The sequence below is a fragment of the Sceloporus occidentalis genome, unplaced genomic scaffold (assembly GCF_023333645.1).
Source record: "Sceloporus occidentalis isolate IW3139 unplaced genomic scaffold, rSceOcc1.0.p SCAF_7, whole genome shotgun sequence".
Classification (NCBI taxonomy): Eukaryota; Metazoa; Chordata; class Lepidosauria; order Squamata; family Phrynosomatidae; genus Sceloporus; species Sceloporus occidentalis.
The window spans coordinates 67,348,387-67,364,777 of NW_028316987.1; the positions used below are offsets into that span (position 1 = coordinate 67,348,387).

General features: G+C 39.8%; 1 protein-coding gene across 6 annotated transcripts in view; it reads right to left on the reverse strand.

Annotated features, from left to right (window-relative positions):
• The window catches only part of PPP1R9A (protein phosphatase 1 regulatory subunit 9A), a 199,000-nt gene that overhangs the window by 12,980 nt on the left and 169,629 nt on the right, over positions 1 to 16,391 (reverse strand). For 4 of the 6 annotated variants that reach the window (XM_089533205.1, XM_089533202.1, XM_089533200.1 and 1 more), the window contains 4 exons: positions 10,686 to 10,773; positions 10,506 to 10,583; positions 8,635 to 8,836; positions 2,541 to 2,660 (listed from right to left, as the gene is read on the reverse strand). In XM_089533205.1, coding sequence (XP_089389331.1) covers positions 2,541 to 2,660; positions 8,635 to 8,836; positions 10,506 to 10,583; positions 10,686 to 10,773 — 488 coding nt within the window. The remainder of the gene's footprint in view (positions 1 to 2,540; positions 2,661 to 8,634; positions 8,837 to 10,505; positions 10,584 to 10,685; positions 10,774 to 16,391) is intronic. The other 2 variants (XM_089533204.1, XM_089533203.1) reach the window with 1 other exon arrangement.

The following is a 16,391-nucleotide window of genomic DNA, read 5'->3' on the forward strand; positions in this document are numbered from 1 at the left end:
TCCCAACATGTGGTTGACAGCCATATTGCTATGCTTCAGAGCCCTATGAGCTATTTTGGGCCCCAAAGTGGCCTGTTTCCCCCTTTCCCCAAGAGGAAGTAACCTGTCAACAGAGTCAACTTCTCTCTTGCTTCCTATGTGAAAAAGGATTCTCCTCAGCACAACATGGCTTAGGAAAAGGAATATAGCAAAATTGCCCCCATACCATTTAAAAAGTATTGAATGGGGGACCTGGGGGTGCAACTTTTTTAAAAAATAACTGAGGTGGGTGCTAGAGGGGCCTTGGGAGGTGCATGCAGCCCAGAGGCCACACTTTCCCCACCTGTATGTGATAGGATCCATATGTTGTATCCATTTCTCAATTATGGAATTCCTTAGGGAATCAAATATTTAACGGGGCCTCTTCTATGAAAAAAGTCACTTGCATTATTAGATATGGAAAAGTTTCACCTAGAACATGAGCAAAGTACAGCCTGTGGGGCGCATGCTGCTTTGGATCCCTATGTATGACCCATGAAGCCTGCAGAAGCCCACTGATCCATGATTTATTTTAAAAAGTTTTGCTAAATTTTTGGCAATTTTTACCCCTAAACTGGACAAAGGTCCCTCTAAATTGTCCTCCAAATGTGGTGGTTTGCATCTTTTAACCACCAGAAACCCCAATTCTTTCCAAATCTTGAAAAAAAATAGGCCCAAAGTCAGCCAAAATGGCATCTTGAGGTGAAGTTATGGCACTTCTGGTACACTGAAACATGATAGTGCTGATCACTGGGTAGATGCATGGGGAGGGATGGTGGCCACTCCCTCCACAGTTGCCTAGCAGTGGCTCAGTACTTTCTTATATGCTTGTTGTGAATCATCTATATGTCAGCACAACTGCTGGGGTCCAACAACCACTATCAGCAACTCAAACGAGTCCTGGGGTTAAATCAGACCCTTGGAGCAGAGCTGGCAATTTCCAAAAGCTGAAGTGTGGCTCCAAAGTCCAATTGGGATGACAACAATGGATGACTTCCAGGAACTGCAGCAATGCAGGAACCTCCGGGGACACACAGCAAACCAATGCTGTAGCTTCTTCTGATAAACCACCAGAGAAACAAAGTCCCCAAAGTGCTCTTTATTCACAGTGCTATTATACAAAACCAGATCTCTAAAACTCCAAAACATACCAATCCAACTCCTACTTCAAACCCACAAGCTATCCCTTGCAACCCCTGTGTTTATATAGTCTCCAGACCATGTGGTCTCCCAAACCCAGTGAGTTCAGGTATGTAACCATGTCATGTGTCTCCTGTGCAATCCAGACACATGTTTCATCATCCATGGCTATGTGCACTTGGGCACTGAAGTGTCCTTGAGCCAATGAGCTTCAGCTGTGCTGATCAGCCTTGACACTGTGCTGAATGCTCATGGCCAAACACACACACATCAAGCATTTCCATGTGTGCTGTGTTTTAACCCTTCAAATCCCTGACACTATACTGTCTATTTCCCACATTGGGACTCAAAATAGCTTAAGACAATTAAAAAAAATGTTAAAAATCCACAAAATACAAAAGTTAAAACTCCATTAACAATCCGAAAAAAATTAAAATCAAGTTGAAACATGTTTCATTAAAACATACATAACAGAAATTAGCAATATCCAGCACATTGTGTAAGATGGGCCTTACATCATAAGTCAATCAAATGCCTGTTGGAATAAAAAAAATCTTTGCTTATCTAGGAAAAGAAAGTAGGGAGGGTGTCAGTCTGTCTCTTCAGAGGGAGTTTTAGTTTCTGGGGGCAGTCACTGAAAAGGACCTCTCCCATGTTCCCATCAGAACCAGATAGAATGGACTCTGGAGCAGATCTGATAGCATAGGTAATCAATGCAGGCTATCATTCACACAAAATTTCTATCACCTGCAGCCTGCTTGCAAGGTTCAGAAATAAAGCTTCTTATGAGCTCAGATTTTTGATCCATTATGGACTGGTTGTTATTTCCATTTGAATGTATATATGCATTAACCTGTTTTCTATTAGGGATGGGAAACTTGGCATACTTTGATTAGAACTGATGGGAGTTGCAGTTCAAGAACATCTGGACATCTGCACGGTCCTAACTTCTTTTACACACACACACACACACACACACACACACACCCCATATAACATATATTGGATTGATTGAAGTATGCTATACGTTACGCTACTCCATTCTATACTGTGACTTGAATTTCCCTCTCATAGTTTGTGTAAGTCTATGAATTTAAAAGTTAGATGGTCTCTAAATCAGTACTGCATTTGCCTTTGTTACCCCGATCTTTGATTCAAAATAGGTTTCGCATAATAAACTGCCTGGTTTCATGTACATCCCTGAGGATTTCATTCTTTTGTTCAGATTCACAAACAGACTGACAGCTTCTGATCATGAAGAGCAGTCCTGAAAGCTAATTTTTCAAAGCTATATCCAGCCAGGAGCAGTTAGGTCTATTAAATAGTCCACAGGGAGTACAAAAGTTATTTCCTGCTACATGAATAACACATAGATAAAGTACCTCGTCTGATGATAGTGCTATGGAATGTGAAAATCCTGGGGTTTTTGGTTCTGTCCCTAAACCACTCAGATCAGCCGAACTAGTGCTGCTTGGACTGAAGTCATCTGTGAAAGTTAAATTCTGTAAGGATCAAAGAACAAAATGAAACACAATGGTCAAAACAGAAGAGATCAAACCTGCAAGTAACAGGAGATTCTGCTTTATCCTGCAAAGAAGGCATACCTCTGAAATCATTGTGGCAATTCACTTGTTTGCCTGGGGAATATGCAAGGAAGTCAAAAGTGTTCCTAATTTCATTGTTGTTGTTTTAAAAAAGGAAAGGCATGCAACGAAAAAAATAAATAAAATAACACTCTAACTATGAGGACTGAGCTTTAGGATAACCAGGCAGTGCAGATACCACTGAGTTAGAGGTTCTGGACACAATACTTGGTTTGAAATAGGATGTAAGTGAAAAGGAATTATTTAAACTGGGGAAAACATTTACAAGGGAGGGGATTTAACAGTTGTTGAGTTGTTGAAGGCAATGTAACGATATCTAATTCTTTCTCTTCTAAAATTTTTAGTCATTCATTTTTTATGGCCATTTGGTTCAAGTGGTGTGCTAAGTACAGTGCCTACTTCCTTTCCCTTAACAAAATCTTCTCAGAAAAGGTTATTACTTAACTAAAAAATAACACTTTAACACAATGTAAGGGTGCCCCCCCCCCCATAAGAAAGAATGTCCTTCTTTGGATCAGTGTCAAAGTGATTGCCAGAGTTCCTGTTTCTAACAGCAATCTTCTAAATTATCAAAACATTTAATCTGGACCTTCAACTTTTGTGAAACACAGGCATTACTTTACACTTAAAACAGAAACACAAAAGAGACATTTTGCCTGTAACTAATGCAATGAGCAAAGCATTACATTTTCTAGCAAAAATAAACAACAAAGGAGCAATTATTTAGCAGAATACTTTGTGACATGTGCACTTCGCAAGATTAATAACATTTGCCATTAGAGAAATTTCACAATGGCATATATCAGGCTTGAAACACAATGCAGTTAGACCAACAGAAAAAACAAAACACACATACCCCAAAATCAAGACACTTGTGATACTTTTGAGGTTCATTAAAACAACTAAGCCACATAACATATAAAAACCAGCAATGGGCAATGGGAACATTACATGACCATAAATCTTTGAAGGTAAAATTTAAAAGGCAAATTGCAAAAAGGAAAAGGTTAATATATTAAATTAAGCATCTGATTACAGCATGCCCCATGGATACGTTGGATAATCCTTTTGGCTAAAAATGCAAAGGAAATCTTTGAAGTTAATTGTCATCAAAAATTACTTGATTGCAAACTCCTCTTAAGTGACATTTGTAAACACCAAAAGATTATCACTGAGTCAGGATACTTCTACTTGCACAGGAAGCTTCTTTGAAGAAAGCGCACTTAGATCAAATTGTGTCCTCGAAATTTAGATGATGGCTTCTTAGGTTTTGAATCTTCCAACACAATGCTTTGAGCTAAGTGACCTATGATATAAAAAGATACTCCAATGCTCCCTCCTCCCCATTTTTTGACTGATTCAGCTGTTCACACTGCAAGGTGGTGTAAGGTGCTCATTTAATGGCATATTGGCGGACAAAGTTTTTAACTGTTTTCCCCTGCACTCTTCCAAAGTTGTTGCCAGACCTAGGAGGGGAAAATAAAACATAAAACAGGCTCAGATACAGTGCCTTCACTCCTTCCCTTCCCCCTCTCCCACTTGCTGAGACAGCAGAAGCTGCTAGGTAAACATTTAAGAAGTAAAAATGGCATTTAGTAGAGGACAGGATTTTTTTTTATCCCAACCTAAGCCAAGAGAGCAGAACTTCAGGTCCAGAGGCTGGTGTTTTCATCTGGCCCTCTGTGCACCCCTAGATGGTCATACCCCCTTCCCTAGACTTTGTATGGATGTCTTTCCTTTCTAAAAGGTTGAAATGGTTTGAAAGGCTTAGGGCTTTATCATATGAGGCTCTTGTCCCACTAGAACAGTGTTGTTTGTAAAAATGTTATTCAATTGGTACTGGTCTCTTTCCTATTGTACATCAGGAACCATTCCAGGATTGCAACTTCTGTTTGCACTATAAGCTTCTCAGACACAACATTTGTGACTGCTCACCCAGTACCATCCAGTACTTCCTCCAAGACATTATCCACAACCCTTTTCCTAGTTTGGCACACACGGAGATGCCCCCACAACCCAAAATAGAAATGAAATTCTTACGTTTAAAAATCCTTTTTTCTTCCTTTGGGAGGGCTTCCTGATTGGGATAGATCAGACTTCTAACTTCAGACCTAACTAACTGCTGGCAGATGAAAACCAGAAGCTACTGATAGATCTGTCTCATCTATCCCAGTGCTGGCTTACATTTGCCAGCAATTAGTCAAGTCTGAAGCTAAAACATCAAGAAAGCAGTTGAAGGTTAAAGAAATAATTTTTTTTAAACTGTAAGACTCTTTTCTATTTTTAAGACTGATTTATTTTAGCATGAGCATTTATGGATTTCAGCATGAGTTTCTGTAGACTGAGACCCATGAAAGCTCATGCTAAAATGACCCAGTTAGTCATAATGGTGCTGCTTGATTTCTTTTCCCCCTATCCCCTCCTTTTTGAAACAGTATTACATGGCTGTCTCTTTGAAACAACCTGATGGTGTCATGCAGTCTTAGAAAGCGCTATATATGTTGTTGACGACGTATGCCTTCATGTCATTTCCACCTTGTGGAGACCCTAAGGTGAATCTATCATGGCGTTTTTTGGCAAGATCTGCTCAGAGCAGGCTTGCCATTGCCTTCTGAGAGTGTGTGACTTGCCCAAGGTCATCCAGTGGGTTTCTACGGCCAAGCAGGGATTCAAATCCTGATCTCCCAGAGTCCTAGTCCAACACTTAAACCACTCTGTTATATAGGCTCCCCTATTAGTTCCTTCCTAGAAATACTGCAAAAGTTCAGAAACTTGAACCCTTCTATATAACTTTTGCTGGGGTTTTCCACTTTCATTTTTGTCCTGAAGCATAGATAATGGGAGAATGGGGATAGAGAGACAGAAAAAATAAGGCATTTCTGCCAACATATGATCCCCTGTGCTGCACTATTTGCCCTTCTTCACAACCATGCAATACAAGCCATAGTGTGACTGTGTTTTCCACTAAGTACTGTGCTATGGGAAATGTGTAATTGGAGCAGTTTCAGCTTAAGACACGACATGTTCTTGATTTCCCAAGCCATCAGTCTGTACCAGAGTATAAACGTATAAATTCAGTTAGATCAGTGAGATTCCACTCAACTTTTCCCATTTCAGAAAAGAAGGTGGTGGTGTTTTGTTTTGGCTTTTTATATTTGTCTCTGAAATTGTGTTTTAAGTGCTTTATTCAAATGAGATTCCTTTGTATGTATTACTACTGCACACAAACGTAAGTGTGGAATTGTATTGCTATTGTTCTGAATTGGTAGAATTATTCCATTTGGCTGCTCCTAGAGGTTCAATTTGTGTATGTATATGTGTCTGTGTGTGTGTGTGTGTGTGTGTGTACGTATGTACACACACACACACACACACACACACACACACACACACACACACACAGGGTTCTATTTCAACAGAGTTTGCACTGAAGCTTATGCCACATGCCACGTGCCACCTGAACTGTGATTTCAGCGTATGACAATAAAACCTTCAATTTTCACCAGAATATTGGTCATCAGATGCTCATGAAATACTGCAGAGATGAAAACAGTATATGTGTGGGACATGTAACACAGCTGTACAAAATATCATTCTCAAACTACCATGCTAAAAGCAACATGCATATTAACAAAAAGATACGACCAACACACATTTGTAATAATTCAATTTTCTTAGTTCAAAGAACTTCAAAATGGAATTAGACGTAACAGCCAAGATGCTTGATGGAAACATCTTGTTTTGCAGGGAGGACCAGGAATAGGACACAGGACTCAGAACACATTTTAAAATTTACCAGCACTTTGGTTGGATGTGTCAAATATTATCTTACAATAAACTGGCAGACAACGCAATCTATTTGTGTTTGGATCAAAATACTCGTCCTCTCATCATTCCATAGAATCATAGAATCGTAGAGTTGGAAGAGACCACAAGGGCCATTCAGTCCAACCCCCTGCCATGCAGGAATAAGAACTGAGAATAAGAACTTTTCTTTATAAAACCAGAACCTTATAAAATATAGCTAAATACAGCAGTAGTTTGATATTTTTGTTTTGGAATTAGGGGCATGGGAACTGGAGTTGAAGAATCCCAGTAGTCAGTTTTCAGAACCTGATCGGCCTTTCACGTGTATAATTATGTATGATTGATTACATTTAGATATTACTCTTCTATCATAGAACTCAAACCAATGTACTGAGGGTTTGCAGATAGTTTCCTCACTAGACCAGCCTTGTACAGTATTTCATAATTTGCCTAATAAATAGAGCTTGGACATCCCATTTCCCCCAAAATCACTACAACTTCCAGAATCACCTAGCCAGCATGGTAATATTCCCAAGCTCTGCTACAAAGTCTGGCCAACCAGAGATCTTTTCATACAGTATAATTATATCACTATGATTCCACTTTAACTAGTATGAGTTTATCCTACAAAATCCTGGGTTTGAAGTTTGGTGAAGCTCTAGGACTCTCTGACTGGAAATTCTAGATATCCCTTCTTAAATGGCAAATCCTAGGATTTTATAGGCTGTTGCCACAGCAGTCAGAGTGCAATCATAATGCTATGACTGTGTAGTGTGTAAGGTCTCAATGCAGACACGTGCAGTGCATCCCATGCAAACAAGGAAGTGGGCTGCAGGAAAAGGAGAAGACAGAAACTACTATGTTCCCTACAGAGGAAGGAAGTCCTGCAGTTCTGAACTTCCTCTGTCAACTTGTTTGGAAGAAAGTGATTCATTTATTTCTTGACTGCCCACCCCTCCCCAAAAGCTGCCATAAAGATTGTTTTCTGTAGCTTATTTACAAAGTTGTACTTCACCAGAACCTGACCAGATTGTGCCAAGCTTAGTTAGCAAGACAGCAACATGATGTGCCTCTAAGCCCCAGTGTGGAGAAGAGTTTGGAAAAGTTACTTTTTTATTACAACTCCCAGAACCTGCCAAGCCAGCATAGCCATCAGAGGCTTTGGGGAGCTATCATCCAAAAAGTAACTTTATAAGCTCTGATCTAGAAGATGCATTTCAATGAAAAGAGGGTTCCAATGGGCTCAGGAACTTTATGATAGGACTGTCTAGCCTTTGGCACTCCAAATACTATTGGACTGCAAATCCCAAAGTCCCTCATCTCTGGCCATGATGGGTGGATTTTACATGATCTGTAGGACAAACAATACTGTGGATACATGCTTTATGGTTTTAGGTAGCAGTGGTGTACCTAGTATATTTGATACCCACTGTGTATTTTTTTAAGAGGCCCTCCCTCCCCTTCAACAGTCTTTTCCAAGTCTGGCAGAGCTGTTGGCTGTGTGGCAAAGGGAAGTGACTCTCTTTACCGCCTGGCCAGCAGAGCCACCAGACCCAAAAGGTCCATAAATGGCTGCTGGTGTGGGTAGGCTGCTCCTGCTACCCCACAGCCTTTCTGGGTCTGGAGGAGCTGCTGGCCTATCATTTACAGCCAGATATGATGGGAAGACGGCCAAGTGGCATGATGGTGTCTTTTTGTTTAAAAACTCCTCTGCTTTGCACAGGTGCACTCATTTCAGTCCATTAAATCTGATGGCCTTTTTCTACACAAAATCAACAAATTATGCAAGTCTGTTAAAAGCCTAAATAAAGACTGTACACAACCTCAGCAAGCAGGCTGGTATCACATCCACAGTGAAACAGGCAGTTTGCTACTGCAACAGAAATTAAAGAGACTCAAAAGACAAAGGAAGGACCATTTGGAATGTTCTTAACATGTTTATATTGTATAATTAACATGTTCCTTATGGTTACCATCACTTGGGTCCTTTTAAAAAAATATCCAGTAACATGAACCTGCTTCAGTCACTCCAACCACTGGATATATAAGGTACTTGTTTTTCTACCTTGGACCCCTTTTTAGCTGGGCTTAGGTTTTCGGAAGAAGGATCTGTTGAACTGGTAGGTGAAGGCAGATTGCTGGAAGAATTAGATCTCCTGCTGCTCTCTCCATACCATGTAAATGCCATAGTATTATGTGGGAGAGAGGAGGACCGCTTGATCAAAGAGGGTCGGCCTGCTGAGCACTCCAACAGCTCCTTAGTTGTCCTGTTTAACATAAAGTAGGTAGGCATACAGGTTAGGTGTTAAGATTCTGAAGAAAGCATAGACAAAAAGAATAAAGAAAAAGTGTAATTAGGGACAGATGGATCTGCCAATGTTGACTTCCTGTCCCTCATTTCCCCACTTCTAGCTTGTGCTATTTTGTTGCTGTATCTGTTTTGCTTTTTAAGTAAACAAGTCTGCCAGAAAACATGTTTGCATTTTCAAGTGCGCATATATATATATATATAGAGAGAGAGAGAGAGAGAGAGAGAGATTTCCCTATTTTTAAATGTTTCCCCCTACTAATATACATATGTTGGATCCCTAACACACATATTTTTGTTCAGCGAACTGCAATGTAAAATTTGAGTAACTGTAAACAGTGAAAGATTCCAGCTTCCATACTGAATTGCATATGGTAAGTTCATCTCAAAATGTGAACTGAACAAAATTCTTGCATACACAATTTTGCAAACAATGCTAATTACTGCCTTTCAGTGCTAGTTTAGTAAGTGGTTTCTACTTTAATTGATTTGCTTTATTGATTTTAATTTTCCATCATTTTGGCTGCACATCTGCAGAAGAGACATCTATAAATAATATGATATATATACACACACATACAGTGCGTGCATATCATCTTTCTTATGTCAGATTTGCGCCATGCAGCATCTGAACAGAATGCTAACAAGAAAATTACAGCATGCCGTGGCTCCAATCTGCCTTTTTGCCAGCCCAAAAAAAGAGGCAAAGAGCAGCTCCTTTTTGGGCTAGCAAAAAGCTGGCTTTTCTACACCACTGTGGCTTTAAGGCACTCCAACGGTGTGCAGCATCTAAATGCCACACTGCCAGAGAGCCTGGGACCCAGCCCATGTGTGGACAGCCAAGCGACATAAAATTGGCTTCTGGGAGTCTTTAGGGCATGTGTTATTTGTACACCATGCTCCCAAGCTGGCTGGAAGCCAGCTTTTCATGCTGGTCAGTTCCAGCTCTTACTCTCACATGTCATTAGGGGTGTGTGGGATGTACCAAGTGATACCCTAAAGTGGGGGGAGATACCACTACTCCCCAAACCTGTGCTTTTTGGCAGAAACAGGATGTGGCATTTATCTGTGTCCCTTTAAAACACTGAAGAGATGGCGTGAGTGGGGTGAGGCTCAGTGGGAGCAGAAAGGAGAGGTCCCAAGGTGTTGTTTTTTTAAAAAACTAAATTAAAAAATTAAAAATATTTTTACATTTTTTGTTTTAAAATTGTTTTTAATTTTCTTTAAAAGAGTCACATCTTGCCAGATTTTCACTCTATTGACATGATATTATGTACATGTAATTTTGCTAGTTGTTCATGTCACAACAATTACCATTACCTCCAGTGACATACAGGAATTATAATTTTTGAGTAACATGTACAAAAAACGTTCCTAAGGATTCTGTATGATACGGTATGGGAGCAGGTCAATGAGGGGGAGGTGACACCATGAGTTATCACACCAGGTGATACCAACCCCAGGTAAGTGTGAACAGAATTGTAGCCTGAAAACACTTAGCAAAGGCATAGAAAATCCATAAGGATAATTTATATATCTTCTAGTGTACAAATGGTGGTGTGATGTAAGTTATTGAGCATCACAAATTCTGATCAGCAACTATCTACATTTATGTTGTTTGCTTGTACCTGCAGCCAGTAGAGACCCTAACTGGTTCTCTCTCTCTTCGCTTCTTGCTTTTGTTAGCACTCTTTCTCAAGGGAGCCCTATAATGTAAAAAACAAGAGTGTCCACAAAGTACTAAACAATTAAAAATTATTCACCTAGGTGACTAATTAACAAGAAAACTAAGATTCAGAAATGCTTACCCAATATCTACAAACGTTTGTTTTATTTTTCTTATATGCCCCAGAGAAGGGCTGGATGCTCTTGGTGACTGGATACCTGTGGCACCATCTAGGACATATTTGTACATGAAAAACACAGTTCATTATAGCCATTTGTATTTGATCATTAAACCAGCAATTTTTAGTTTGGATACACACTTTAGGTACACAGCAAGAGAATGCTTCATTCATTGCCCATCAAGAATTTCTTATTTAAAAGGAGTATTAACTATGGTTCCCATAAATTGTATTTGCACAAAATGGGGAATAAGAGGTTAAGTCAAGTCTCTTTAAAATTCAAGAGTTGAAAAGACAAGCAACTTACTAAGCTGAATAGTGGCTTGCTTCTTTGGGAGCTGCTATGGTAAAAATGTCATATCATGTCCTAGCTATGCAGGAACATCTTAACACCTTACAAACTATATCATCTTTAGAACAAAGTTTCAAACATAAACCAGTTAACCAAGTTTTGTCACAGCCAGTATACTGTATATACTCAACTATAAGTTGATCTTATATGTCAGTCAAGGGCAGGTTTGGGGACCAAAATTATGGATTTTGGTATAACCTGTGGATATGTCAAGGGTAAAATTTAGGGGCATGTAACAAAGGATCTTAAGGATGAAGCAAAGGAAAACAATGGCAAAGACCTTACAAAATCCCAGCAAGCATAATTGTTTGCGCTCACACTAAAGACTGGATGGAAGAGAGAGCAGAGCTGGGGGTCAGTTGTTCCATAACAAATTACACTGTTGCCTTTCACCAGGGGATGGTCCCTTTTTGATAAGAGTCAAAGTACAGTGCTTACATTGACCTGTGGATAATTCAACTTAAGTTTTTTGGGTTAATTTTGTTACTAAAATTTCTAGACTTATACATGAGTATATTCACTTTGTGTTAGCACTGCCATTTGCCACATGGCTACTACTGAATGCCACTGGAAGGTCATTGCGGGGCTCTTTATCATTTGCTTTGAAATCTAAAGTAGGTTTCATATTATTAGGAATTCAAGTCAAACGTACATAAAAAAAAGGAATATATTATTTGCTGTTTCTGTACATGCCTGTATAATAAAAGAGAAAAAGCAAGAACAGCAAAACCTATGAAACATCAATTATAACTATAAAAATTATCATGCTTTTTTAATATAGAAAAATCCTAATTTGGAATATCATCTCTTTGCAACTCTAAGCAAAGAGTAACAAACAACAACAGTTTTTAATTTGTAAATTTTTCATGATGATATGGTGTGTGCGTGTGTGTGTGAATGCCTTGAGAACAGAGGAAGTAATAAAATAACAAAGGCAGGAAAGTAGAAAAGATATTATAGGGAGAAGAACAAGTATATCACGACTGTTGTTATTGTTCTGATGTATATATAAAAGTAAGAGTGTGATAATGAAAGTTACTAGTGTCTCTGTGAGAGTAGCAGTTCTAAACATTTTATGAATAAATTTTGAACAGAATGTAAGATGACTGCTGGTCCAGTTCTGCAGCTACCATTATAGAGCTGCAAAGCAGCCCTGTAGCTCACTAGCTTTCTTATTCTTCTGCTATGATAAATCTTAAAACCTAATGAATATACTGTATATGCTCATGTATAAGTCTAGAAATTTTAGTGAAAAAATTGACCCCCCCCCCCCGCCCCGGAACAAAACTGAGTCAATTTATCCACAAGTCAATAAAAAAGGAACCATCTGCCAGTGAAAGGCAAGAGCACAATCTGTCCTGGAAGCACTGACCCTCCCTCTGCTCTCTCTCATCCGTCCAGTCTTTAGGGTGAGCATGAACTGTTATGTCTGTTGGAATTTTGTAAGTTCTTAGGCATCATTTTTCTTTGCTTCAGCTTTTAGATCCTTTGTTACAAGCCCTTAGGTTTTACCCTTGACTTAGCCATAATTTTGGCCCCAAAACTTGCCCTTGATTTATACAGGAGGCTGATTTATAGTTGAGTATATACAGTAACTTTTCTCAATCTGAAGAACATCCTGATGGAATCTCCGGCACATCCAACAGAGATGAGACTGTTTTGAATGTTTTTACCTCTCACTACTATCCATAACTGCACAAAAATCTTAATGAATTAAGTCACATGTTAATTCTGCTCTTCTTATGGTGCAAGCAAATGGACAGTACATGCAAACATGCATTCAGTCATCCAAATAAATGTATACAGTATTCCAAATGTGCTCCAAAGTCCTTTCCTCCTGACAATCATTCTCTATGCCAGATAACAAACCAGTTGTAAACTGGGAAAGCTTCAAGAATACCCTCTGAGGCACAGCAAGGAGCTGCTATCAAAAACAATGAGGTGAAAAACTTGCTGGGTATGCATGCCTTTGCACTTATTGAAAACGGCTCTTTGGATCCTGGCCAGAAGATGTACTTGTGGTGTTACCAACGTGGAAGCTATTTTTATAGTGCACTTTGAAACCTCCCATTGGGTTGGAAACACAAGGAAATTTTTTTAAATGCCAAGGACAACTTTCAGTTTTAACAAACACAAACATCTATATATACCTACAATAAAAAGATACTCCAAAACTGGCTGGAATCCAGAGATGATTCTGCAGTATATATAAGGAGGAAAGGGAGAGGAACGAAAAAATGTAGCAGTACCATTAAAACTAAGGTCCAAAACATACAGCAGAAATAATCCAGTTTGAGACCACTTTAACTACCTTGGCTCGAAGCCAGGGAATCCTGGGAATTGTATTTTATTGTGACACCACAGCTCTCTAACAGAGAAGGCTCAGTGTCTCACCAAACTACAGTTCCCAGAATGCCCTAGCACCGAGCCAGGGCAGTTCAAGCTGTCTCAAACTGGATTATTTCTGCAGTGTGTTTCAAACCTAACTGGTTTTTTTTTTAATCTTAACATGAGTTTTTGTCGACATAAATCCACTTCTTCAGATTCAGTATAGAGTAATATTAAAGCCTCAGGCTATAAAGCATATTTATACAGTTGTGGGAGGGGATAGGATGTAACAGGACTCAAAATGATACAAATCAGGTGTTACATTCCTTCACACACACTCCTTCTCCCTTCCTTTTTATGCTACAAGAGTCTAACATGGCTACTTCTCTGAAAACCACTGCATTATATATGTGGTGGTGGAGAGGCTGCTCTTTTTCCTTTTTAGATACTGAACCAGTGTCAATGTCAGAAATGGATTGGATGAAGGCATACAAACTGGAACTTAATTAGAGAAGACATAGGTACTCCTCATCATAGAAAGGCAGATCAGGGAACAGGGATGCCACATGGGCTGAACAGGGTTACATTCCCCCTAAAATTTCAGGCTTGCAGCATGGGTGTTCTCCTGGACTCAGCTGTGAGCCTGGATGCCCAGGTTTCAGCAGTGGCCAGGAGTGTATTTGCACAGTTAAAACTAGTATGCCAGCTTCACTCATTCATTAGGGCATGAGGTCTATATACAGTGACATATGCCTTAATTACATCCTGGTTGGACTACTGTAATGCACTCTATGTGGGGCTGGCTTTGGAACCTGTTCAGAAATTTTAATGGGTCCACAATGCTGTAGCCAGAATGTTGGCTGGGGGTATTTATAGGGAGCATATAAATTCCCTTGTTTAAACAGCTTCCCTGGCTAGCAGTTCATTTCTGGGACAATTCAAAGTGCTGGTCATGACCTATAACGTCCTATATGGCTTAGTTCCAAGCTATTTGAAAGACGATATCTCCCCACAGGAACTTGCCACAACCTTAAGATCGTCAGAGGAAGGCTTTCTCTTGGTCCTGCCAGTAGCGTCACTGGGGAGGTGCAGTGGGTGTGGTCTGCACCAGGTGACACCCCAGAAGGGGGGATGACATCCGGTCAGCCCCCCCCTCACACCACCTGCTCTGACTGGCGCGTGCACCACTTTATGCTCCACAGGCATGCGGTGCTTTATTCCCGTGCACACCACTCCATCCCCTCTGTGTGCCTGCTTCATCCGCAGGTGCATGCTCTGTCCTCCACATGCCATCCTGTCATTTTCCTCATTAGGAAAGGACAGGTTGGCTCAGGGAGAGGGAGATCACACTGCCCCCAGAAGTCCCATCCCCTGCACCGGGTGTCATCTGGTGTAGGAACGCCACTGGATCCTGCCACTGTCAATGGATTGTTTGGTGAGGACATGAGGGAGTGTCTTCTGTATGTTTGCTCCCACCCTTTGGAACTCCCTTCTGTGAGAGGCTAGCCTGGTCCTGTCTATTTTTCTTTTGTCGGCAGGCAACCACCACCCCCCCCGCCCCAGGAGTCTTTTAATATGTAATTTGCCTAGGGAGGCTTCTTATTGGGGTGCTTGCTATGATATGTTCTTAATTGTTAAAATTTTATATTTTAAACTTAGTATTTTTAAGGATTTTACATTTTTTAACTCTTTTATTAATGTGGCATTTTAATTGTGTTTTTTAAAAATTTTTATTATTGTTTTCCAGGCATTTTATGTGAGCTGCCTTGGGTGCAGTTTGGGAGAAAGACAGCATATAAAATAAATAAATAAATAAATAAATAAATAAATGCACACCACATGCCTAATTCTTTCATGAGGGTGGCATTGGAATACAATTGAGAGTTTCTATCCTTTAGTATTATGAAAAATGGACAGAATTGGGAATGGGGAATACTCTCAGTGCTTGTGTAGAATATGGTATGTGTCATACTGGAACAGTCAATTGTTCTCCCTTTTAACTACAGCCCCAGGAATTCCAATTTATTGCAATTCGGAAAGCAATTTTTTTCAAATATTTATCAGGGTCAGAAAACATGTTCTGGTTCTACACAAAGGTGTTGCTAGACAGTTCTTCAATAAGTGTGCACACTTGCATCTATTACTGCTGAATAGCTGAAAAGGTCAACTGGATTCTGCACCATGAATACCACAAACAGATCTACTTTATGTTATCAAGTAGCTCAGCCACAATGGCTTATAAATGAGTATTTTGTTGGCATCTCCCTTAGCAACTTGTCTACAAAGTATATCCCTTTTGTTCTGGGAATGGCTGTATTGACAAGGGATTTTTGGCAGCCAGAGTCCAGCTAGAAGTTGTTTTCATGTGAATACAGAAGTGACAGGAAGTCTGGATGCTGGATGACTGTTACTTTATGCATGTTTGTTATTGTTCCCAGGTAGGTCAGTGCCCTAGGATAGGCAATGCTTCACTGCCCTGCGTCCCAACTTCTAATCTTGAACAGTCTTGCATATTGTGTGGTGTTTAGGGGATCTTAAACAGCTCACAATCATAGCTTAGCCCTGCCAATGGCACCTTGTCATAGTCTTCTGTAATCTTTTTTCACTTTGGAACAAAATCCACTGGCCACAGGGCAGCTTTTGCAACCAAGGTGGTTACCGCTTCATTGTGAACCCTCAATGGAACAAAAGCTTGTGGTGGCTAATGCAAACATCACCCTTAGAGAATTTGCAATTAAACAGGTACAGTTTAGGTACAGTTTATTGAATAGCCTGAGGGCCGTTTCAAAATACTAGTAACGTAGTATTAAAGCAGTGCCACACACCTATATATAAAATGTAAATATAGTGCACTAGGTGCAATAAACCCCAATACAATATAGATACATATGAATAACCTGAGCATGCACCAGAACCAGAACATGCACCACTTGTATACAGCTTATACATATCTAAAAAGTATACAATATATGCTAAAAGATATACTAATA